The sequence below is a fragment of the Archocentrus centrarchus genome, chromosome 7 (assembly GCF_007364275.1).
Source record: "Archocentrus centrarchus isolate MPI-CPG fArcCen1 chromosome 7, fArcCen1, whole genome shotgun sequence".
In the NCBI taxonomy this organism is placed as follows: domain Eukaryota; kingdom Metazoa; phylum Chordata; class Actinopteri; order Cichliformes; family Cichlidae; genus Archocentrus; species Archocentrus centrarchus.
In genome coordinates this window covers 19489459-19515685 of record NC_044352.1, presented here as the reverse complement: position 1 = coordinate 19515685, position 26227 = coordinate 19489459, and the positions used below count along the sequence as shown (strand labels likewise).

At 38.9% G+C, this 26227-nt stretch overlaps 2 protein-coding genes across 2 annotated transcripts; both read left to right on the top strand.

The window, feature by feature from the left end:
* Window positions 1-3999: 3999 nt before the first annotated feature.
* hoxc13a (homeobox C13a) lies at window positions 4000-8164 on the top strand. Its single transcript, XM_030733989.1, has 2 exons — window positions 4000-4778; window positions 6995-8164. The coding sequence occupies exons 1-2, from the start codon at window positions 4127-4129 to the stop codon at window positions 7249-7251; spliced, it is 909 nt and encodes a 302-aa protein (XP_030589849.1). The 5' UTR covers window positions 4000-4126; the 3' UTR covers window positions 7252-8164.
* A 6839-nt stretch (window positions 8165-15003) lies between these two features.
* hoxc12a (homeobox C12a) lies at window positions 15004-18667 on the top strand. Its single transcript, XM_030734191.1, has 2 exons — window positions 15004-15614; window positions 16698-18667. The coding sequence occupies exons 1-2, from the start codon at window positions 15026-15028 to the stop codon at window positions 16934-16936; spliced, it is 828 nt and encodes a 275-aa protein (XP_030590051.1). The 5' UTR covers window positions 15004-15025; the 3' UTR covers window positions 16937-18667.
* The last annotated feature ends 7560 nt before the right edge of the window (window positions 18668-26227 follow it).

The following is a 26227-nucleotide window of genomic DNA, read 5'->3' as shown; positions in this document are numbered from 1 at the left end:
TTCATAGTATAACATGATAGATAGATAGATAGATAGATAGATAGATAGATAGATAGATAGATAGATAGATAGATAGATAGATAGATAGATAGATAGATAGATAGATAGATAGATAGATAGATAGATAGATAGATAGATAGATAGATAGAAATCGTTAGCTTTAGGTGAAAGTTTTTACCTCTTTCCTTTATAGGTTATGATTGCAATGTCATTATTATTTGAATAAGATGTGACTACGGTTTAGAAATCACTAGGATTGTACAATAATTTACTACACCCTTGTACTGCAGAGTCAAAATGGCGCTTGCTGCATGTTGTAAACGCATATTCTGCTTGCTTAATATCCATCGGCTAAGTCATGTGCATATGCAGTGAGTTGAGAGCGGAAGCCGCAGGTAGGGAGCCATTGTATGAGGATGGACGCTTCCCCTCCCCCACAAACCTCTGCACCAGACAGGCGCTCTCCCCGCCTGACAGGGCCTGTCTGGCAGGACGTGATGTCTGGTTGTCAATGTATTTACAGCAAGGCATCATAGCTGGTGGTCAGGATAGGCCTATTGGTAGTCCTTTCTATAAACACTTCCTCTACTTTCGCAGTGGAGAAGAAATATTTAACTCATCCTTGCAGATCCTTCTAAGTTTCTAAACAAATGTTTTAACATTCAAGATGGAGGGATGCTTGTTTTTTTTTTTTCTTTTTTGGTCGAAGTTCCCACAAACTGTATGAAGAGCAGTATATTGAATACAAGTACTTGCTTAAAATACTTCGCCTAAAACTGACCAGTAACAGTTTGTATTATTGTCTGCAATGGCTAATTTATTTCTGGGGTTTATGTTCTTTCTTTCTTTCTTTCTTTCTTTCTTTCTTTCTTTCTTTCTTTCTTTCTTTCTTTCTTTCTTTCTTTCTTTGTTGTTTTTTTGTTTTTTTTATTTTCATTAAATGCCACTGTGAGCTACACGACTATTATTGACAGAGTTTTTATTTTATTTTATTTATTTTATTTCTCTTATGCCATTATAGGCAAGTTTAAGGACTATAATGTATTATGATAAAAAAAATCGAAACCCTGTTAGATAAATTAATTTTAGTTTGATTTTCCAGCATAATGTAGATACATGTTTACATACTTACCCAGCGCAAGTCATCACAACTTAAAGGGTGAGTTTAAGATTAAATATGGGCGAGAAAATAGCAACCTTCATTTCCGGCGTCTGTCTTTCTGGGGATAAATTAATTATTTATAAATCTCACAATGAGTACATAGTTGGACAGCATTAAATGGGAAATTTCAATATAATGTGAAACGTGTACATGCGTAAACTTGGGGAAAATAATTATAAGAATCAACCTGTGTAGCTAAAGCATGTTAAGGGTTAATGGAAAATAATGTTTAAAGTTCAAGTGTGAAATCTTTTAAGATTAATTAGATGCTATTTTCTGCAGGGCGTGTTAGACGCTATAGCTAAAATGTCGTTGTCTTCGGTATTTTTCCCTAACCGCCTGCATAGTATCCAGTATATATTTTTTCTAATCGTATATGCAATCGTTGTATTACTTGTTCCAAAAGGCTGAAGAAGAGAACAGTGCTTAATCAATAAAGTCCCTAGGTACTCTTATATTTAAGTTTTTTGTGATGGTCTATTTCAGAAATGATTCTGAGAAAATCAGAAATTGGCATTCTCAGTCTGTTTTGGAGAAAAACAGATCGGCTTAACATGTGGTTTATTTTTTTTAGTAAATAAGTTTTACTTGATGAGTTTTTTCCTCCTTTGTCGTTGTTTGTTAATTGTTTTGTTTTGTTATTTGTTAATGTGTGTAACTATAAGGCTGCTTATTTGACCAACGCTGCATCATCTGTTTGGGGGAGCTATTACCATAATCTGCAAATAAAAAATTATACATGTGTAGTCATTGCAGGAAACGGCACTGATTAAAAAATATGAATTAAAATCGACTTATAACATACTGTCAGCAGTAGTTTGAAAGGAGCCGGTTATCTGCCGCGCAAATGTTAAATTCCTGATCTTTTAAACAAAAACTAATTACCTCGAAGCATTATTTGGAATTCTCTCTCTCCCCTTTCTCACAAACCAAATATTTCAGAGTAAGGGTCTCCAAATAACAGCTAGTTTGCATGAATACTTCAGTGTGAAGTTCATTCTTGCCTGTCTAGACTCTGATTACGACCTTGTTTGTCTGCGTTTTTTTACCTTGACCTTGGACTTCCGTGCAGCTGCCGCTTGGATGAGCCCTTCGCAGTTGTAATTTCCTTGAGACAAAAGAACTAAAGTCTCTGTTCAAGGAGCGACAGGGGTCCAGCTTCCTTAGTGCTGTTTACAAATGCGCTACGGTTGCTCGATTATTCCTAAGACGACTCGGAAGAGCAAAAATGTTGATAAACTATCCGCCCTTTACAGGGCAGATTGTAGCCTGCTTTATGAATGACTCATGGAACAGGCATTGCAAAAAGCCTACTTTATGGATTCACTGTGGGCCTAGCCTCTCAGTCATATTTGAAACTTGAAAACACAGTAAAGGTTTATATTTGAACCCAGAAGTAATATTTTGAATTGCAGAGCAGAAGAAAGGGGGGATTTCCACAACTGTGGCGACTGTATAACCCGGAGATAAGATGAGCTAAAAGAGCTTTAGCAAATGACTAGTCCTACAAGTCTGAAGGAAGACGTGGGTAAAACAACAGAGGAAGAGTTGTTGAAAGATATAGGTCCGCATATCCACCATGTAGTGTAATTAAATAAGATCTGTAGCCAGTACACAGTCCAGCTGAAAGCGCCCCTTGTTCTTATTTTCGCCTGGAAGCGTCAGCGTCCGCTTCTAGAGTTTGAATGAATTGCCCAGTGAAACAGAAACATCACATGAATTCGTTTAATGGTCACTTTCATTGTCTTGTTATCGCTGAAACTCATTTTGGGCCTAAGCGTGAATGTTAAAACTGGACATATCTTTACCCAAACATATAACGGAATCAGCTGTATATAAACTAAGGCACGCTATCAGCGATTCTGGGCAGTTACGTTCAAATAAGGATACACTGTCTACTGAATTTGTACTGACGGCGCTTACCTGGAATGGCTTTCATCTCGTCCTGTGGCTGCTGGTGCTGCGGTGCAATGGCAGTCATTTAGCACGTTCACTTTGGATTATCCTAAAACTGGGCCTGGTAGTTCTGCATCACATACACACAGCGCGCACACATACACACACAGCCTGTAGCTACTTAATTCTTAAAAACAAAACAAAAAGCTGCATAAAAAAAAACAATCATGTCATTCTAATAATAATAATAATAATAATAATAATATTATTATTATAATAATTTATTATAGGTTTCACATTATCAGCATCTTAAATGCAACATTAGTAAATATCACAATTATGTCCTGGTGAAAAAGTGGTATTCTACAGCAAGCTTTGGTCCCAGAAACACTAATGTGTGAAGGTACGGATCTGAATGCGTACGCCAAAGCAGTCTTGATAAAAGATTTACATATGCATATGCATGGACATATACCCAACTCAAATATGACATAATAGACATTTAGTTGACTACATAATTAAGGTTCCATATTGAATTATCTTTTTGTAATATACATTTTACATTTAAACCAAACCCCCAGACGCAACATATCTCCTCCTCAAAGTAATGGAGAGGGACAAAGTTTGTGCCATTTGGAGCAAGCTGATTATACCAATAAAAAATTTAAATGGAAAAATTTGCTTTTTATTTTCTATGTGCACAATATTATAACATCTGGCAGCTTCAGAAATCGGCTAAATTTCACAGGCTGCTTTCGTTTGCCCAAATCTTGAACGTATACAAACTCCCCTTTAAGGGTGTGGGTTTCGGTGATTTAAGCCAATGATATGACTCTGTGTTCTGCAGGAAAAACGATGACACTTGAGGCAGTGGGTCTTTAAAGGGCTGCTCTGCCCCTGCTCACAAGCTCAATCTCGTAGGACTTGTTAGCGTATCACGTGCCAGATTCTTAATGAAGTGGACACACAAGAGCACAGTGTGCGCATGCGCTCGGTGTAAACTGTAGTTGGAAATGAGGTGTCCGTCTTGGAGTAGTCGACTTTTAAAAAGCATCGGCAGCCCGTGATATGACGACTTCGCTGGTTCTGCATCCACGCTGGGCGGACACCTTGATGTACGTTTATGAAAAAAGCCCGAATGAAAACAACCAGAATAAAAGCCAAACAATGGAGGGACTGAGCGGTAATTGCCCTGCGACCCACTGCAGGGACCTGATGTCGCACCCCGCGCTGGGACGACATTCTGGCACCATAGCGACCCACCAGGGCTCCGTCTACTCGGATATTTCCTCCACAGACACCGGCCGACAGTGTCCTGCTTCTCAAACATCATCCAGTGCATCTTTGAGTTACGGTTATCCCTTTGGAAACCCATATTACGGCTGTAGATTATCTCACTCGCACAACGTGAACTTGCAGCAGAAGCCTTGCTCGTACCATCCCGCAGAGAAATATGCCGAGCCCAGCACAGCGCTGCAAACGGAAGAACTGTCTACCAGGGCGAAAGAGTTTGCCTTCTACCCGAGTTTCGCCAGCTCGTATCAGGCTGTTCCAGGATATCTCGATGTGTCGGTCGTGCCCAGTATCAGTGCCCACCCTGAACCGCGGCACGACGCCTTGATTCCCATGGAGGGCTACCAACACTGGGCTCTGCCTAATAGCTGGGATGGGTATAAAGAGCCAACGCAGCCAACTCATATTTGGAAATCCCCTTTCCCAGGTATGAAAAAGTATAATTATTTTTAAACTGTTCTGGCAGGTTGGAATTTATATGATAGTCCAGCTGCTTGAAGTGTTTTAATACTTTTGCCATCGCATTAAGGCTATTAAAATGCAATAAGATAGTTTACTTTGCTCTCTTACTGTGGTCTATCAATTTTAGTGTGTTAAAGTCTCCGTATCAACTTACCAAGGAGCCCAGGGAAACTGCGATAAACACACAACTGTAAATTCCTATGTCAGTCAACTCATGTAATTTTCCTGCGTCTGTCATTATACGCAGGAATATTCTTTGGTTTAAAGTTCAACAAACCACCACGCATTTCTTTGAAATATGCGTAAAGTGGTGAGAAATTAGAATCCCAAGTTAAAAATGGGTTTTCAGGAGCCTGTCCTTTCTGAGCATTTGCTTTTGACAGTCATATGACGACTACAGTGGAGTTTCGTCACGTAGAACAGAAAGCAGCACCACTGCATACCTTTGCCCCTTGTATGACAATATAGTGGCTTAGCTAGCCTGCTGTGTTTGGATGGTGCCAATAAATCTCTGCGCCCCTGTGGTGCGTCTTTTGCATCTATTAAGGATCATTTATAACATATGTATTACACACACCGATCTTGGCATCATGTCATATAAATGGTTCAGAAACACGAAACAGCTTACTCTGTAATTCAGGCTCACCTTTTACTTTACTTATCATCACACAGCATGCTTCAGACTGTCACACATATCTGAAGAGTCTGACCAGTATGCAGTTTACAGAGTGTTTACAAGGCTACTTTGTTTGGCTTATGGGTTTATTATTTTTGAAATCTGTAGCTATTTTTTGCTAGGGTAGGGACCTCCTTCCTTCTTGTTACATTATAAATACACAAGCGCAAGCCACGCAAGCACGGGCACGCAGTGTCCCGCGCGCACACACGTGCACGAACACACAAGTGCGCGCTGCCTTTCTATGCTGCTTTAGCCATGCACACAAGCTGACGTCCTCTCAAACAGATCTGACTGATTTGCTTTAAAGTAAAAACACGTTATTCTCATGTGACTGACAAAATATCTAATGCATGGGAACAGTAAGCAAACATTAAGATAACTTGCTTTAAAATCCTTTACCTTAAATTAATAGTTTAAAAAAAGAGTAAGAGACATTATTCTTGTATAAACATGAAGAGGGGAGAAAAATCCACAATCTCTGCCTGTAAACTAGGGGTGGGGGAAGCTGCATGTATTCCAGCTTGCCAGTATTTGTGTTAAGGTATTGGCATACTTGTCCTGTCATGTTTCTCCTTGGTTGTCTTGCGTTTACCTTTACCTTTGGCGAAAGGGACTAATCCGAGAAGTTAGGTTACCTGGACAAACGAGGTAGCCAGTGTTATTTTTTTTTTTTAAGATATAGAAAGAATATTGCCCGGGAAATTAATGCAATGCAATAATATGAGTAAAATGTTTAATCTTTAAAAAAGTTTTTGCAGAAATGTATGAACTTGTACTTACAGTACTTTTAACATATATGATTTCATTTTAATTATTAATCTTAAAGTTTTCAGCTGTCTTCGGGTTAGTTGCCAGATTGTGATTCCTGTGTCTTACTGGTGACTGGTGTATGGCACACACATCCAGAAAAAAAAAAAGTTATACTTATCAGTCTTATCCCACAGTTTGATCACATATCAACGGGAGAGTCATTTAAGATACCGATAACCGCAATTACGTTTGTCCATAGATTATCAATGAACAGATGAAGTATCAACATGCACCCTAACAGTAGTGGCGGTAACTTGATATTGATGGTTCATGTACAGAAACAAATGGAGGTTATTCAGTCACCCCTCCACACGTCAGGTGCAGCACACCAGAGATTCTGACTTGAACAAAATTTTAGTTGAGTACCCCCACCTCCCAGCCAGCCACCTAGCCATCTCCACACACACACACACACACACACACACACACACACACACACACACACACACACACACACACACACACACACACACACACACACACACACACACACACACACACACCCGGGTGCGCACACAGAGATTGTGGGAAAAATAGTGTTTTCCTATTTTCATTCTAGTAGAGTCAGTGTTTGAAAGGACGTATTAGTTTCCTTCCAGATTTGACCGGTCTTGTCAGATGATTTTGTGAAGTGAAACATTGTTCTCTTTCGCACATGGGCTAAAATTTTCCTGGGATTTTTTTTCTTGCAGATGTTGTACCATTGCAGCCCGAGGTCAGCAGTTATCGTCGAGGGCGTAAAAAACGTGTCCCTTACACCAAAATCCAGCTCAAGGAGCTGGAGAAAGAGTATGCAGCAAGCAAGTTCATCACCAAAGACAAGCGAAGGCGCATCTCGGCCGCCACCAACCTTTCAGAGCGTCAAGTCACCATCTGGTTCCAAAACCGGCGGGTCAAGGAGAAGAAATTTGTCAGTAAATCCAAGAACAATCATATGCACACCACTTGAAAGGATGACCGACTTCCTCGAAACTACGCCTTCCAAAACCCCCCATCTTGCCATATTTTTACCTCCTCCATTGAAAATCGTGGTTGAAATTTTTTTTGTCTGACTGATATTTTTTAATTTAAATTCCATCATTAACTCAATCGACCACGCCACCGAGCACTCTGTTTTCAAATGAGAGATAATGCTCTAAAAACTGTGAAAATATTAAAATTCACCTCTCATTTGTTTTATAGGAATGTACATATATAAATATATAATATTTTAAAACGATATCAGCATTTCAAAGACAAGCATTGCGTGTTTATTTCTTTGTTTTTTTTCTAAATTTAAAAAGGACTGATGCAATTTCAATACTTGCGACTGATCAAAACAGAGGAGACGGATTCATGTCATTTTTGAGCGGTAATCGCCACATGGACAAATGGTTGCTGTGGCGTAAACATATGTTGAACTTGAGACTTTATCATCTTCAACAAAAGACTTTCGGAAGAAAGAATACTTTTCTTAAAAAAAAAAAAAAAAAAAAAAAAAAAAAGAAAAAAAAAGTTCCGCCTGAATTTCAAAAGCTATGTTCCTGTGTGTGGGATATGTTAAGCCTGGGGTAAAGCAAAGGCTGCTATGTTGTTAATCTGTATAGTGCAATGCCTTTATTATTTAATTCATATTATCTAGTATGGCGGAAATGTAAACTGGAATATCCCCAAACCTGTATGTTTTCCTTTATCAGTGAAGGATTCTGTCATGCAACCGGAATGATTGTAAACCATTAAAGTCAGTGAGTATTACACATAAATGCACAATCGTTTCTATTTTGTTTTGACTTCGTTAGTGTAGCATTGAAGATGATCACACGCCTTGTACGAAGCCTGTAATTTCTACTTTGGTGGAGTATGTGAACTGTTTTGTGGTGTTGAATTACGTACTGGTAACGTGTTTCATAAATAAATGATGATTATGAAAATGCTCAAATATTCAAGTCAATCAGCCACCCTTGCAGCATTTACCTTCGTTTCAACTTACACTGGTGCTACCAAGAAGCAAAGACTCAGGCAACTGTCGCTTTTCCTCTACTCCATCAGCAGCTGATGGGCCACTCAAGATTTTATGTTGCACAATACTTGATTAAGAATAACTGGGCATCCCGGAGCCATCTTCTTGGCAAGCAGGGACGATACAGTGATTAGTCATGATTAGTGGGCAACAAGGCGCTCTGACACTTGCAAATTATGAAAAAATATAAATCAAGAACTATATTAGAATTTATCTTTTTTTTTTTCAGGCACAACTACTCTGCTGAGAATTACTCGATCCGATCATTTAAACTGATCAGTTTTGAGAAACGGAAATTCTTGCTCAGAAAGTTTGCACCACTAAATTCTGCCGCAATTTCTGTCAAATTTAAAGGAAAAAAAATTTTTTTTTTTGCATTCGTTCACATTTTAGAATCGCTGCAAATCAGCGAATCAAACGGGTTATCTCCCCGCTCTCACACGAACATTTACCGGGTTATCATTTTCAGTCTACATGATATTCCGCAGGTACAAAAGTGTTTTGTTGCTGGTCTAACGGGAACGTAAAACCCGCCACCTTTAAGAACGCAAGAAGCACTCTTATAAGACACCTTCTGTGCTGACAGTATTTATCCGCAATATGTTTCGCTGATTACCGTTTTCCCTAACGTATTAACAAAACCTGAGTAGCTTGAATTAGGATTTGCTTTCGTAAACGTAGTTTTTCTTCACGTATACTTCAGGATCCCCGCCGGAGTTATGATATTGGTTATATTCCGCTGTAGTTACAGGTAAGTTGTTATGTAGGTTGTAGTTGTAGCACGGTTGAAGAGATATTCAAATCTTTCACCTACACACACACACACCACACAACACACACACACACACACACACACACACACACACACACACACACACACACACACACACCACACACACACACACACACAATCTCATGGTTTTGTTCGTCTATCCGCGTCTTAATAGTAGGCTAATTACGCACTGACGCTAAGAGCAAAATGCCCTACAAGGCTATCTTATTCTACAAGTCTTAGTGGTTTTGTTTATGTATATGTTTTATGTATTTGAGGGGTAGGTTTTGTTGTATTCTACATGCACACACTTGTTTCAAATGCAGTCCTGGATTTCTCAAAGGTAAGTTAGGCTAGGCTACTTGTGCAGCAGGAAATGACTGGAGGAAAATAATACATAATACCTAATAATACATAAACGGTTTGACACAAGTGTGAGAATTATTGAAGTTGCGGTTAGCGTATTTTTAAGCTCCATGTGACTAGCCCATATCAAGTCTGTAATTATTTTTTTGTAATCTGAATTAACACTGGGGTATATTACTCTTCATGTGACATGTAAAAGATAAAAACGGCTTGTCTTTCTTTAGTCCTAGTAGTTAACGTCTGAGGCCTTACCTATTAATCTAATCTTATAAACTATACCCAAAAAGTCCAGCTGAATTTATAATTACTCCGAGTTTTGTTTTGTTTTTGTTTGTTTTGTTTTCACTGTAATTTCTTTATGTGTCAGTTTCTGGCGAGGCCGTGTTATTCTTTCGGACATTCAGGCTGCTGATGGTGTTCTAAGCCGCCAGACTTCAAGTTTTTGTTTGTCCGGTTCCTGGATTTTCAATCCATGTGGAAAGTTCTGGGTCCCCTAATTTACCCTTGACCATGACTATGCAGTCACTTTGACCTTGACATCACAGCGGATTGTGAATAATAAATAGGGGGCTGGACACCACTGCTGACGGTTTGTTTGTAGGAAAACAAGGTGTTATTTCCCCGTCTAGACAGCCTGGCTTAATGACATGCCATAAATACATAAAAAGGGGAAGTGTAGCGATATCCTCTGACCTGCGACTCTGACCATCTCTAAGATCTGAGCATTAACATTTTGGCTCTTTTTCCCCCACTTTTTTTTTTTTTTTTTTTGCAGAACTCATTTAAAAGTACTTATTCTAGCCCATACCCCCCAAACCACCAGTGGTTTCATGCAATCATCATGAGGTGTGTGTTATTGACCACGAAGGACAGGTAGGACTTTTGACGTCTCACATCAACAACAGTAATCCGCAGCCATACTGCCTTCACAGCAAGAGGAGATAATTATACGACGTCGCCCACAATAAAACAATTAAAGGTACGGCCTTTTTCTTCCTATTATGGCTGTAGGCCTACGTGGACTTTGTTTTAGGACTTTTTGTGGCTTATAAAAAAAAAAAAAAGTACGCTGAAAAGACAAAAATAAGAAATAATATGCTGCATCAAGCAGAACTGTAACTTTTACTTATATAGTTTATTTATGCCTATAAGCTACACAGCGTGAAGCGACTAAATTCATATTTTCACATGAAAAAAAGCATTCCTTATATGTGTTCTTTGTACTTTATAAAATATATTTTGCTACAGTGTTTAGAAATGTATTAAATGTCCGACTAGTAATTTAACACATAAATTGGCAAACCCACAAAGATCAAACGCAATAAGCCAAGCAGAATATGTTCATTTAAACATAAGCATATGGTGCTTTAAAAAACATATTTTTTGAAGTTACTATAAAATAGAAATGTTACGATACGTAGTACGAAGGTGTTAAGTAAATCTGTACCGCAATAAGCCACCACAGTTCCCTTATTTTCAACTGCTCACTTTTAGGCCTAGATCGACACCTTTGTCAAATAGATTAGGTAGCCTGATTAGTATTTCCTGTGCCAAACAGGGTATTACGCAGCATATAATCTCATTAAACCATACAAAATCGCTTAAAAACTAACAGGAAAAAAGTAGCCTTGCTTTTGGTTGTGTACGGAGGCGTCAACTCAGCAAGGCCGCTGTCAGCTATGAGAAAGGGGGCTGATAACCTCTGGTGGTGACCAGAGGAAAATATCAGGAAGTGTTGCAACAACATTTTTTTTAATGTGCTTTAGTTCATCTATGGTTTTAGCTCCTGGCTGACTCTTCTTCAGTGCACATTTGTAGAATACGGAGTTTACTTTTATTTCATTTTTTTTTTTTTACATTTTTTTTAATGTAAAAAAAGTTTTCTGTCAGCTGTTAGTTGAAGTTGAAGCCCTACCTTTAAAGTCACAGAGTTGACCTGAAAACCCATGCCCATTCTATCTTAGCTATTTTGTAAGGACAGTGCTGTGTGAATTAAACCTTTTATTATACTATCATTGCAGTTTTTTTTTTTTTAAGTCTATTATTAGATGGTATCCAGTTACCAATCTGGACATAATATGTCGGATCAATGTAAGACGCGGAAGGCTACCAGGGTTTTCGGCGTTCAGTTGTTTTATTAAATGATGTATTTATTTGTTGATATCGTTGCACACGTTGCAAAAAAATTGGCAAATTCATCTTTTAAAGTTGCATTCTCCTCAAACATGTTAGAACTGAATTCAATCGGACTGACCACACGAGCCAGGTTTGGTTTGAAAATTCATAGTCACATGGTCATAAACAGTCCTAGGTAATAAACACTTTATATTTAAATTTCTGTAACATTTACTATACAACCGCACACAATGCTAAAGTTGCCAAGTTTTGGATTAAAATGAAATCAGTTTCCAAAATAAACGAAACAAAATAAAATATTCTTATTTTAACAGTTTATTTTGTTACACACAAAGTGACGGTCAAGGTCAGATGCTGATAACCACACAGCGAAGGCTTTACTATTAATCCTAGTTTGCAGTTTCTTTTGGTTTTTTTTTGTATTTCTACATAACAATATCAGTTTTAAACATAACAAATATTTATGTTATATATAGATATATAATATATATATATATATATATATATATAATAGAATATTATATATATATATATATATATATATATATATCCCCAGAATGCTACGCGCTATTCTTACAGACCTAAGTAACAGACTACGTATGTTATCATAAGCTTAGTCAGAAGGGATGTTGTCATTTTTTCAGGAAAACCGCATCAAACATAGTCCGCTCCTGTAAACAAAAAGAAAAGCTCTCCTAAACCTTTCAACTAAACGTTACCACCTTCGTGGTTCTTTAGGCTTCCCTTGGTGGTTCGTTTTTTCTTGACGGAAGCTCTTTAAAGAGGTCGCACATAGCTATAACTGTGGCAACCTGCCTGCAGAGAATCAAAGAGAGAAAAGGGGAAGAAAAGCCCTTTGTTTAGGCTATTACCCTGTCTGGACAGGACCAGTGGGATCGCAGGAGACTAATTTCAATATCGGGCAGACAGTGATACTAGACAGTGACCTTGACAGTGCTATATGCTCGGTTTACCAAATTCTTTTTTAATAACAGATTTTTGTTTATGCTTAAGTACAAGGCCTATCGCCCACGGTAATCTATGACATCACCGCTGAGATAAAGATGCACTGAACAGACGAGCAGTTGTTTGCACGTGAAATCCGGATCTGTGGGAGCCTTTGGATCGGAGGCGTGGAGAGTGGAGGCAAGGAGGCGCAACCACATGGCCTCTTTCTCGGAGGTAAAGTGGCGACTTAAGCCTGCACATTAGTAAACGGATGGACGTCCGGGTCATTTTGTTGTAAACATCACACTGCGCTGTTTTGCTTTGTCAACTGTTATAATAACACGAGGAGCTGTGATGTGATACCAAGGCACCCAAATGCTTTTCATAAGACGAGGCCTAAGATATTATACTGGATTGATGTTTGTGTGAATTGCGAGACTCACTAACTAGATGCAGTGATTAGGAGAGGCAGTGAGCGTGAGACGAGGGAGAGAATTAAACCCCGAGAGATCCCTAAGAGCTTCTCCAGTTTAAAACATCTGATATTTTTTCTTTCTATTTAAGGCTAGAGCGAGGCCCGGTGCCTTTGGATTAGATTGGATACATGGTCACAAGTGACGGGTCCAGCTATCAGATATCGGCTGACTTGCAAATCGTTCCCAAACCAGTGTTTAAGTGAATGCTAATGTTCTCACATAACACTTCATTGGCAAATTTGTAATTGGCAACTAGCGACATTCAGCACGCATGTGCAGGCTTCTGCAACCCGGCACATTTGTGTTAATGCATAAATTCATATCGCTGTCATCAATTAATGGAATCAGTATGAATAAATTTTATATTTTGACCTTTGATAATTATTTCATTTTCATGGTGCCATGTTAATAAGGCTGATAGTTTCAATTAGTTTTTAATAAACAACATGGATTTCGGGGCATTTTCAAATATATTCACTATATTTTTACTTAATATGGATATTAAACCTCACAATACCTGCTCTAATTTACTGCATCTAATATCTACTCCTTTATTTTAATGGAGTATTTGAGTTCAACATCAAGTTCATCCCGCCGTGTGTCGTGAACTTGAGTAGGCTGACGATGACATAGTGGGCTTTGTTATATCTATGATTTTTTTTATTGGTCAGACTTTTTTCCCTTTATATTGTCAGAGTTTCTTTTAACTGCCTTGATTGAGCCAAGCGAAGACTAGATTATGATAACTTTAGTGATATATAAATTGATTTTGTTTCTTCCCAAATGGAGAGTGGTGGTGGTAAAATTTGAATTTGTGAAGAGATTGCAGTAAACCTTTGCTGGTCTTGTATAATATAGAAAGGTGTAAACAACTGGAGAGTCTTCTTAGATTTATTTATTTATTTTTAAGAATGACAAGCCTCTGTATTCGGGAGAGGAATGCAAAATCCAAAGCTCAATTACAAGAATATGTACGAGGATTATGGTAATTTGATGAACATAGACCACATTAGAAATTGTTGGGCTAGGTATTTGCAGAATGCCTCAATCATGTGCATATGATGGTGACTTTTTTTTTAAAGAAACCGCAATGTGGTGGAGTCTATGCAAAGTTTGTATGTGTGTGTTTGTGTGTGAAAAGAGCGCTTTTGTCAGAAAATATGATGACTATATCACAGAATATTACATATTTGTTCAGTGTCTTTGGAGCTTCATTCACAAATCAACTAATTAGTGCGATATAAAGCAGAGAGTCTCTCGGCTGATTGAATCAGCTAAGTGCCCTCTGATATCTTGTAAAATTCATATAAAAGAATTGTGAGAGGTATAACAATCCCACCAGAGTTTGGCTGCGAACGTTTATTGGCGGTATCTGTTAAAGTTGTTCATGTGAGGTGTACTAGAGAATATTATGTGAAATATACCCTCTTAAAGTAACCTTGTAGAATATCGTCCTCCTTTACAGAGCCAGTGGCTTCAACCTGCTGACCCCGTTACTGTAAATATGAGTAGAGTGCGGCAATGAGCATCAGTCTTTTCTTAAAACAAGCTTGTAAAATTGGGACATCACAGCTTTATATGACACGGAATTCAACCATAATTTGCTAGAAAACAAGATGTCACATGCACCCTCTCCTTCAAGAAAAATAGTTTTCATAAGAAATAGCATTTAAAAAACTTTTGCCAGCTTATAAAGATATTAAACGAGGCCATGGACAGTTCCACAAGCGTAAAAGGAGAAGCAGCCTGGGTTCCTTTTGGACTCAGCGTGGCTCAAGTGAGGAAAAACAAGATTCTACATTTTTTAATAAAAGGTTTATAGTATTTTTAAAAAGCATATAAACCTCTGTAATACAGAAGTTAATGTTTTGTTTTGTCTGAGATGGACCAAGTGGGTGGTACCATGTGTAGCAGAAGTTCGTCTGGACACGTGGTTTGGGAATGACCAATCAGGCGCTCCTCCAGGTTTAACTACGTTAAATGTCAGATTGCAATAAACTAGAAGCTGTTGGTCGGGCCCGCGGAAATGGGCGAGCATAATCTCCTTAATCCAGGGTTTGTGGGACCTTTAGTAAACATCCACACTGGAGACACATTTTACTTTCCGAATTTTAGAGCCTCAGGGGGACAACTGGCGGGGCTACCGTCTCTCTCGTACCCGAGAAGGGACAACGTTTGCTCCCTCCCGTGGAATCCTTCGGAGCCGTGCAATGGATACTCGCAATCCTACTTCAGCAGCCCCGTGTCTATTAACCCTTCCTTCAATCGCTCGTGTGAAATTACCAGACCAGAGGAAGGCAAATGCTATTACAACAATGGTAACGGGAACAGGGAGACCTGTTCAGGTGGCAGCAGTCTCAAACGAGAGGACAGGGCGAGAGACACATCATCCCTAACATCTGACCACGGAATGCACAGTGGAATTGGCAACAGTGCTGCCTTTTCCAAATACGATTATGGGACCGAACAGCTAACGCAAGATCCGCCATCCTGTCAGTCAATGGAGTCCGATTCCAGCTCCTCTCTGCTCAACGAAGGCAGCAAGCCTTCATCCAGCGACACACAGACCCTGGTGTCACCGGGAAGCCATTCGAGCAACATAGCCGCAGGCGGAGGTGAGTGCATTTTTTTTTTAAATCACAGTTATCATAATCGCACCTTCACATCATTTATAAAAAGGCTGCGCATAGCTTACACTTGCGGTATTAAACCGTCATTAGAGCTCGTTATCTTGATGCACAACTTGCAGCTTAGGTTAGCCTGCAGGGTACTTGCGTGGTGTGCAAACGCCACTAGGGGTTGCCCTAAAATACTCCATGCACCATGTGTTTAGGTACAGTTAGAGATAACCTCAGCAATCCATATTGCCAGCAGCCTTTGAATAAACAATTTAGTTCCATCTTTTATTTTCATAGCTTATTTGAGTCTCTGTTATTTATACATGTAAATGGTTTACTTTGGTCTATTTTTGCACTGTGGACACAGATTAGTGCAGTGATTTAAAGAAGTGAGTCGCTTTGGTTGACTGCATCAAATAGAGACAGTTTTCTTTTTAATGACTCGTAAACAGAATTAATATCTGTCGCTGTAGACTCAAGAGTCATTTAATATGCTCTGAAACTCGCAAATAAGTATGGGGTATTTGCAAGCACGGCTCAATTATCACGTTAATGCAGCTTTAACTGCAACAATAAAACTTCCTTTGACACAAACCGCGGTATATTGGTGGGCTCCATAAAGGAAGCTGAAAATTAAAAAGCAAATGAGCACCTATGGGCGAATATAGAACAAGACTGGACAAGTCCTGATTTCCAAATATTGGATTAGAGTCATATATGTCCAGTCAGAGACCAAAACAAATTCACGTTGCTTGTGGAGGGAATGACAGCACCCAGGGGCATCAGTTCTCTCAATTTAACATAAAGCACAAACCCTACATCAGGGAGCTTTTGCAAATCACAGCAGTTTACTCCAGCTAACTGAAATAATACATTTATTTACAGGACCTTATACATATTTAGAAAACAGCACAGTGTTATTCAACATTCAGATACGCTCTAATGTAATGCATTGTTAACTGACTTCACAGGTAAGGCAACATGACGTGGATAGGTTCACCATAACCTTGGAGATGACCGTGATTTTGCAACTGTGGTGATTAATTCGTTGTGTGCCCCCTCCTCTTCCCTGTCCTCCAGGTGCCCCGTGGTACCCGATGCACACTCGGACCAGAAAGAAGCGCAAACCTTATTCCAAACTTCAGCTGGCTGAGCTAGAAGGTGAATTTATGCTGAATGAATTCATCACCAGGCAGCGGCGCAGGGAACTCTCGGATCGTCTGAATCTCAGCGACCAACAAGTCAAGATCTGGTTCCAGAACCGCAGGATGAAGAAGAAGAGACTCATGCTGAGGGAGCAAGCTTTGGCCTACTTTTAGAGATGCGGCAGAAGGTGAATCGATAGGCAGTAAAAAAAAAAAAAAAAAAAGAAGAAAAAAAAAACGCCAAGCCTTCCATGCGCCCTTAGGTCTTCTTTCTGTGCATGCACTCATCTATCCATCTTTTACATTGCAAGCAATTATTAGCCTTCTTTATTTCTGATATTTTTATAACAAAAGGTGCGGGTTACAAAAGCCCAAAACAAGCCACTGTCTGGCATCCAAAGTTATACATGTCAGTGAGTCTTCATGTTTTGCATAATCGCACAAAAGAAAACTGTGAGAATGTGTTTTTCTGTGTGTGTCTGTGTGTGCGTTTTCCTGATCTGTCATGACATTAGTGTACGCCCTAAATGTGTCTTCAATGTAGCATCTTTTTGGGGTGACACATTATGACGACGTAATTTTTGTTACCGTTTTAGTTAGAGAAAACAAGGCGTGTCGGCGAACCCTCGAAATAGGCCTAAAAATAACGCTGATGTCAGACATGTCAGTCTGACTGGGGCGGATCAGTGCAAAAAGAAATGTCTGAAGTTATGAACTGATAATGAAGAATCTCCGTCTCGGCTGCCTTTTCTTCCACAGCCATATTTTGTTGGGTAAGAGGAACAACGCCTTTATCTCGTCTCCATAGTTTTCGCCACGTTTATGGGCACGTTCACGGTCACGGGCATGAGATCTGGAAGTCTGGGAGTCTGCATGAGGGAGGGAGAACTAAAATCGCAGTGTAATTCATATCGATATTTTTATGACTGCGCATTGAAAATTGATTGCCATGACTTTGTTCGTGTGCAAATAAGTTTCTAATGGTATTTTTCTTTTATTCACTTTTATTGCCTTTAAACTTGTCTTAACAACAACCACTGAATCCCGCATGGGTTGCATTTCTTTCGTTTAGTGAGGTCACCGTTTGAAAACGGGTTTGAGCTGCTATAAAAAAGTTAACGTCCAGACTGTGCCAGTGAAAAAAAATAGTGTTTTTACAGTGAACCAGCGAGGACCTGTAATGGAAAGATTCAACTGTACTACATAACTGTGTTCTAGGCCAACTCGGTTACTGCAAGGGACCCGCCTAGCGTTGCAACAGCGGGAGAATAACTTGTTAGGGGAAAGCGCATTTCTGAAACTTGGTGCTTATGATTTAAAAAAAAAAAATCAATATGTAGATTTTTTGTAATCATGGGCTTATGTGTGTGCTCCCTTAATTCAGAGTGAATGCAGTGCATTATCCGCCATGTATAATGAGTAAGCTATAGCAGTGAAACGTTCTCAGCATGTTATTGATGTGAAATAATTACAAGTCATGTTCTGCAGGACACTTTTCTGTAGGTGACTTTTATATTTTTTCTTCCAAACAAAAGCCAACAACCTAAAACTTTCTGAGTCAAACGTCTTCAAAGAATGTATTATTATTATTATTATTATTATTATTATTAGTGAGGGAGGACGGAGGGTCTATTGGACCTATTAATGTACTTGCTTTTTGCAATGTGCTCAGTGTTGTCCCTTTCTTTACCCTGTACTCGTGTATAACTTTGTACAATGAAATGACATATGTTAGTATTTGCATCCTATTTGAGGAGGCCTTATCGTAATGTAATAGGCTAGTGCTTTATGTTATTGATCGTCTTGTAAAAATATCGCATTCCATAGGCAAGAGCCTATCTGTGGTTGTAAGGGTTGGAAATGTAGGCCAAAAGTATATACTGTCAAGAATGGTAAAAAAAAATGGTATGTAAGAATTTTCTTTCTTTTCTTTCATTTTTCTTTTTTTTTCTTTCTTTTTTTTTTTTTTTTTTTTACCATTAATGACATTTAAAGAAAGAGTGTTTCAGTGTAGTAGTTGTTTATTATCGTTTTTTTATGTCACCCTCAGTGCATTCCTTTCTTTGCGCTTGTAAGGATTGCTACGTTGTCTTGTAAAAGTAATAATGATATGAATGTATATGCGTAAGGTCTTCAATAAAACAGAATATTGAAAAGGTTATTGGTATTAGCCTGTTATTATGTTGCTTATCTGAATGTTCTGGTTCAACACCAGTGATAACTGTTGGGATTATTTTATTGGACGTGACCTGTAACACAGTTTAAAAACTACATGCGTCCACCACAGTGAATAAAGATCTGAACATTAATGGCACATTTGGAAGCATTTGAAAGAGTGTTTTGTTGGCACATTAATTGTACATGCCGTGAAATTTAAGAAAATGGAGCCCACGCAGGGTGGGCTTTTTATTGTGTGTGTGTGTGTGTGTGTGTGTGCAAAGGTAGGTTATATGCAGCTAGCTTAAAATGCAGAATTGCAGCCAGGTGCATATTTTAAGCTCTAACTTACACTGAATATTATTTTATAAAGCCTGGAACACTACAACAACTATACAACACCTGGACTGCTTTTAAGTAAAATCCCGTTTCCGAGTCCTTGTGGTTTCTCTTGAAGTTCAACCTAATCAATGTCACTGCTATGCTACAAGCCTATAACGGCACAGCTAAACACGCAATAGCTCTGTAAAGCAGTAATGGGGTTACACCCCAGTGCTCCATATACTCAAGCCTTTTGGACCGCCTTTTCCTTGTGTATCCTCACCTCTGGCTTTCATTCCGGATTTATAAGTGTGATAATTATATATCAAAATACGGTTCATTTCATATGGTATACGCAGATCAAATAAACATTCTTCTTTCAAATGACATGCACACTACACAGTTTTACAGTGAACCGTTTCTAAAACCCACAAGGCTCTCCCTACTGGCAAATAAGTGTAAAGCAACGTGCGGCGGCGCAGCGTTATCCTGTCAGCTAACTAACCAAGCAACTGTGCGTTTGTCTTCATCGGTTTGCAGTCTGAGTTAGGTGAAGTAGGCTGTGCTCACTGGAAACCGCTGTGCTGTCTGTGTTTGGAATCAGATGTTGCCTTTTCAGTGAACTGTGAACGTCCGCTCCTGCAGCCGCCTGACTGAATGACATTCCTGACTTAGTCTGCGCATGATCACGCATACATGTACAAATGTAAGATGGCGTGAGCTCATTACTTAGCACAATCCCCTTGGTATTCGATTATCATTTGCCTTGAACCTTTATGATTTAACATATATCTCTAAGTCTTTGTAATTTAGAAAGATACAGTTTTGGTTGATGAAGGTCTCGCAGGAGTCTAACTGGAGCTATATTATGTTGCTGTTTCTGCAACTGACAGAAGCTCATATTTGTGCCTGTTTACGTTACTGCACCGAACAACCTTCTCTATCTAGGCTCACCGTACATTAAATCACAACAGATAGCCTCCTTATATATTCATCAGTTCATAAGGAATTTTGTAATGTACATGCAACACATGAATACAATGAATATAATGCCTGTATGGTCTTACATGAGAGAAAGGGTCGTCTGTACACATTGATTTTAAACAGGCACGATGCCCCAGTGTGCGGATATCAAAATTAATATAAATACTGAGTTCTAAAATAACCCCAGTAAATGTAATAAACTCGCCATTCAGTTTTCTTTTTTCTTTTTTTAGCTGTTTGTGAATTTCAATACATGCCATCTCAAGGGAAGGTGTAAATAAATATGCTGGCATCATGTACATTTACGTAGGCCTACCTGATAAAACGGTGGATTGAAATAGTATAGATATATCAGGACACAACAGCAACGGAATTTGAATAATTTCCTTCACTTAAAACAAGAAATGCAGGCGTAATATTTTAATATATTCCCTTTTACGCACCGATGGAAACATTCGCGTGTCCGTGTATGTTTTAATCTCAGGAATACACAATGCATCACTTTCAAAGCGACGCCAGTCTGATGCAAAACATAACCTTTTAAGTGTACCAAGTATTTGTTGCAATAATTAACTTAGGCTATGAAATAATGCTAGGTAATCTTAAAGTGCCTTTATTGAATTTGATTACCGAGAGAACGTCATTTATAAGAGCTCCAGTCTTTCCAGGTCATCAAACGCCTTGTTGACCACGAAAGGAGATAAAATAGTATCTTATGTTTGCGCGTTGCCTTGTTAAATCGGTAAGGAGAGAATAGCATGTGCAAAATGCACCATGATGTTCCTTACTTTATTTCCTTACTTCTGTTATTATTTGTAAGCAAGTCTTCGTGGCCGTGCTACGTTAAAAAAATATTAGGAGAATTCAGGAAAACCTGTTATGATGCGCTGACAGAATTTAAAGTGCAACAATGATAGAAACTCATGAAGGTCCCAGTAGCGCTTATATGTGCTCTTGAGCCTGTACAACCCGCAGAACAATTTAGTGACATGAAAACGAGAAACAATAGATATGAGTCAAGATCCGTGGCTTGTAACAAACTGCAGTAGATTAGCGTTCAGTAAACTGCAATTCACAGCAGCTATAATTTGCATAACGCGTTAATCCAAATGTATTTTGACTGCTACGTAATTAGTCTAAGCACCCAAACAAGTCTACTTTGAGCACAGCGTGAACGCGTTTGCTGCCATGATTAAATGATACAAACAGTTGTGTGTATTTACAGGCCAGTTCAGTGAGTCATTTGTAAAATGGTTGGACTTCTTGGACTCATTAACTTGACATTCATGGCTTTGAACTGTGTCTAATCAAATGACGAAAAAGGAATTTTAACTTGAACTTCAAGCCAGACTTATCTGTTGAGATTATTTATGACTTTTGCTTTGCTTTTCCTTATCTATGCTGGGAAGGGGGTTTTGACGTCCAAAAACAGCAGTGCACGACGCTGTTACTTGCCACCCCTTTCCTCCAAGGCTACAATGATTTCTGCGTAATATGTAATTTTAGTTTGCTCTTACATGTCTGTATTCGAATGTGGTCGAATTCATTTTATACAAAATGGCGAGTTAAAAAAAAAAAAAAGGAAATCAAAGATATATTTTGCTTTTCCAGACAATCTGGGGATATTTGGCTTTGCAGGTTTTTTACAATAGGTCTTTCACAGCTCTTGAGCACTTTTGACTTTGAGACTGGCTAAATCTGTTTATGGCAGGCTGTCTCCGCGTCCCAAAGGTCACCGAGCTTCACAGTGCCCTTCGCAGAGAACTTGTGTGGAGTGTGGTCTACGTCCCCCGTCACCCCACTGCCGTTTATGGTACAAAGCTGGCTAGAGAAATAGAAAGCACTGTTATTCCTACTAAAGTGTGTGGCAGGGGGAGTGTGGAGTGCGTGGACGTACGTGAGTGTGAATGTGTGTGTTTTAAAGGAGAGTGTTAATGTGAAAGAGAAGATAGGTAGGATGCTCACGTAAGAGATCTATATCGTTTTACGTCTTTCAGAACTGTTATATATTGATTTTGACATGATTTGAAAATGAGTTCGCGATGAGGTCCTTTTTTTTCCCTGAAATGTGCCCCCCGTATCACATTTGTTTTTCAATAGCATCGCGCCTCCAACAGCCCTTAATACGGGGTGTGAAGGTTTCATTGGCTCGCGTCAAAAAGGACGAATTCCTTTTAGACCAGTTGTCCCCTGGTGTAAAGAAAGGCAAAACATTTCCAGGAATTGATTGAAGTCATTGTAAGAGTTTCTTGATCGACAGTTATATCATCACGGACGGGTTTTTTGTTAGATTTTACACTAATGGCAACAATCAAAACACAATCACAACGCTAGTCAGCTCATATTACGCAGTATTAGGTTATGTAATCTCGTTGTTTTGATCACCATTTTCTTTCTTTCTTTCTTTCTTTCTTTCTTTCTTTCTTTCTTTCTTTTCTTTCTTTCTTTCTTTGATAAACAGTTCTAATTTATCTTTGGCAAGGATTTTAGTGTTATTCATTATTTCTGATGGAGGACTAGCTTTTCCAGGCCCGACTCTTGGGCCTTAAAGCGCCCCACTGAAGGTCAAGTATGTAAGCATTGAGCTGTACAAACTGTGGTACCTGTTTAAAGCTTTTGAAAACTGTTTTAAAGCTGTTTTATACATAGTGGAAAATTTTTGTGTCACCTGTTTCAAGTTTGGTCAGCATCGGTTGAAGTCGTATGTGGATAGCTTGGAGGAATTTGCTATCTATTATTTAATATGCAGTGACTCGGGGTAAATGGATGGACTGCTAAAAAAAAAAGAAGCAAACACATGTCAAACATTAGCAGTAACTGTTTAAGCAGGAATGTCAAAGATATCTGAAAATACTGCGGAAAGCTCGGCGCTTTCCGTTTGGGTACACTGAACCATTTTACGCAAGGCTAACGCAAACAAAAACGATTGTTGACGCCCGCGCAGAAATCAACCAACCATGTCTTAGTTTGCATTGATGTTCAAAACCTTATCACGAGTCACATAATTATCCTGCTGTATGCGTGTTCATGAACATTGTCTCAATTAGACTTGGTCACAACTGAAAATATTAGATTAAATATTGAAAAAAAAAAAAACTCGAAATTTTTGCATCTAACGTCTAACCAATAAATAAAAATAGTATAATTACTGCGCTGAAGTAAAATTATTTCAAAATATGGTGAAACCAAACAAGGTGCATTATCTTTAAGTTAGCAAATTCAAAATAAACAAATGCGTCATGCTTTGCAGCTCGCGGGTAATTTTGCGCCATCCGTGCGTAACTGCGTTTATTTATGAATGACGGCACAGTTCATATCAGTTCCCTGATTTTAAAAGGTGATTTAGGTATTTTAGGAGATTAACTCTAGTAAGCGGAAGCCCAGTGCACGCCGCGCCTAAAAATATCTTTTTATCAGCATGTGACAGGCTATAGCCTGAAGTGGGATCTTCAGATAAAATGCTCTTTATTTAGAGTTCCTCTAGCAAAACACAAATAGAAGCTTACTTATAGCTTCCCTAGAATTTGTTCAGATAGACATAATTCACTGCTCCTCTGCTTAAATGGTTTCCAGGTCTCTCTCTCTCTCTCTCTCTCTCTCTCTCTCTCTCTCTCTCTCTCTCCTCACACACACTCTCTCTCTCTCTCCTCTCTCACACACACCTCTCTCTCTCTCTCACACACTCTCTCTCCTCTCTCGCTTCTTTTCAGGACGTCGAAATAACACATGGGAGCTGAATCCAGTAGTCACTGTACTGAGCGATTTCTTGTGATGTGCAATCATTTAATACTACTAATAAAAAAAGTTAACACATTGTTGTGAAAGCTTTATGTCCTTGTGGCTGAAAGTGAAATACACTCTGGAGATTGCTCTAAATGTAACAGCAACACACATCCTTATCTTGTCAGCTATTGTTGCCACCACAAACGCTTTACGCTAGGTGCACTCACTGAGATCTCAGTAAAAAAAAAAAAAAAAAAAACAGAAAGAAAAGGAAGAAAGAAAGGAAAAGAAAAACAAGTCTCTTTAGAGTTGCCTGGAACTCTTCACAGCTCATACAGGGAAGTTTAACTGGCCGACATACATCCAATTAAAGTTATCTAGGCCATGAGGGGACAGTAATGTGATTACGCAAGCTTCCCACATTTAGCCTTGACTTCAGCTAACTGTAGAGCAGTGTCCTGGTAAACTGTACCCATTGTGTGTGTGTGTGTGTGTGTATCTCTGTCTGTGTCTGTGCTGAAACTTGTATCTTTTGGCAATGGATTTATCGACATGGAGCCAAAACACTGTAACGTTTAGGCGCACCATTTTTGGGCGATTTGTTTTTTACAAGAAGGTGACACCTAGGTTAACAGTTGTAATTTTGGTGCGGTAGCAAGACATAGCTTAAATTCCTCAGACACAGTCATAAAGTTAGTGGTTCAACAGTGATATTTAAACGAGTTCTAGCAAAGCAGTCAACTGAGCATTGTGTCTGTAGAGTACTGGAACCTGCGCTTCAAATATTTTCATTGTCTGGGTCTTTTTAATTCGAATTAGAAGGAGACTTAACTGGGATACAGGCCATTTTGCTTCCAAACTCTGCATACTCTTTGCCTGCTCGTTTGGTGCAGCCTTATCAAACTTTCCTGGGTCCTACTGCTAGCGGAATTTCAGCTGCGGCTCGCACATCCAGGGAAATAAACACATGGTAAACCCTACTCTTTGACTGCACTAAGGCGAGAGTAGCCAGTGTTTAAACTCTCAGGAAGAGGATAATGCCAAGTGATGGACGCTGGCTGGTCATATTTTGCCATATTGTGACAATTACTGCAACTTAAATGCGACCAGGAGTATTATTTTCCGGTGTCTTTCTAATATATGCTTATCTAATATATAAATTCATCTTGAATCCAGTGAAGCCTTTCTGTGTTTCTGTTGTCTCGATCAGCAGGCCTAACCTTTGAATTTTATTAGTGCATCGCTTATTCATACCCACACATTACTTATTTATGTCGGGCTATTACGCATCAGTGAAATGATTATGATGAGGAAATGAATTGACAGTATTGTTTTGGACTGTCGGCCTCGGTCCTGTTATTGCCTGCTGAAAGGAAAGTTTGAAGTTTTTATTTATTGTTTTTATTTGTTCTTTATTTCTGGGATGATATTATGATCAGAGTAATGCTGACATATGGATACATTTTAAATGTCATAATCCAGAACCTTTATTACACCCATGGCCAATTAGTATGGCGGCTTTTCGGGTTTTAGAAATTCAACTTCAGACACAAGTCTGGCATTTTATTTTATTTTAATTACACAGTGCACTATATATTTCACACTGTTAATATAGGCAATGACATTTTGATGTGCGAATTATTATTATTGTTGTTGCTCAGCTGCAAAACACTAATGCAGCAGCATGTGTCAAACATGTGTCCAGATAGGCCACAGGCCAGTATGTTTACCCAAATATTTCCAGAACTGTGGTTGTTGAAACAAAAATTGCATCAGCGGCTGGGCTTCACGCATCACAAATAAACTCTTAGTGTTGCTTCTCTTGCTGCTTATCTCAGTATATTTTATTCTGAGTAATTTTAATAAAATATTTTGTCTCGCAAACGTCCTAAAATGCGAAATTTGAAAATTTATTCCGACATTCGTGTCCTAAATGGCGAGATTTCTTAACTGCGTTTGGCTGCTCGAGGTACATAAATAAATACAATGAAAATGAAATTCATCCCACTGCCTCTTTGCAGAAAGGTTGCACAATATCTAGTTGCTGAAATCCAAATTCCTCTCATTCTCCGCATTTATGGTTTTCTATAGAACAAAGGGATTTAGCGTTACTACAGCCATTCGGTGTTTTATGGTGGACGTAGAAGGATTTTAGTGGTCAAATTCAAGTGCTGTGTCTGGACAGCTGTCTGCTTTCTTTGTACTTGGATTCAGGATGCATCATGTGAGGCAACCTTTTGTCTGTAGGGGTAGTAAACAAGCTAATGCCATTGCCACGTT

Excerpts from the sequence above, each read along its gene's own strand:
- hoxc13a (XM_030733989.1), top strand. The coding sequence starts at position 4,127 with ATGACGACTTCGCTGGTTCTGCATCCACGCTGGGCGGACACCTTGATG. Across the intron at positions 4,779-6,994 it reads TTGGAAATCCCCTTTCCCAG|ATGTTGTACCATTGCAGCCC; the intron begins GTATGAAAAAGT and ends TTTTTCTTGCAG.
- hoxc12a (XM_030734191.1), top strand. The coding sequence starts at position 15,026 with ATGGGCGAGCATAATCTCCTTAATCCAGGGTTTGTGGGACCTTTAGTA. Across the intron at positions 15,615-16,697 it reads CAACATAGCCGCAGGCGGAG|GTGCCCCGTGGTACCCGATG; the intron begins GTGAGTGCATTT and ends CCTGTCCTCCAG.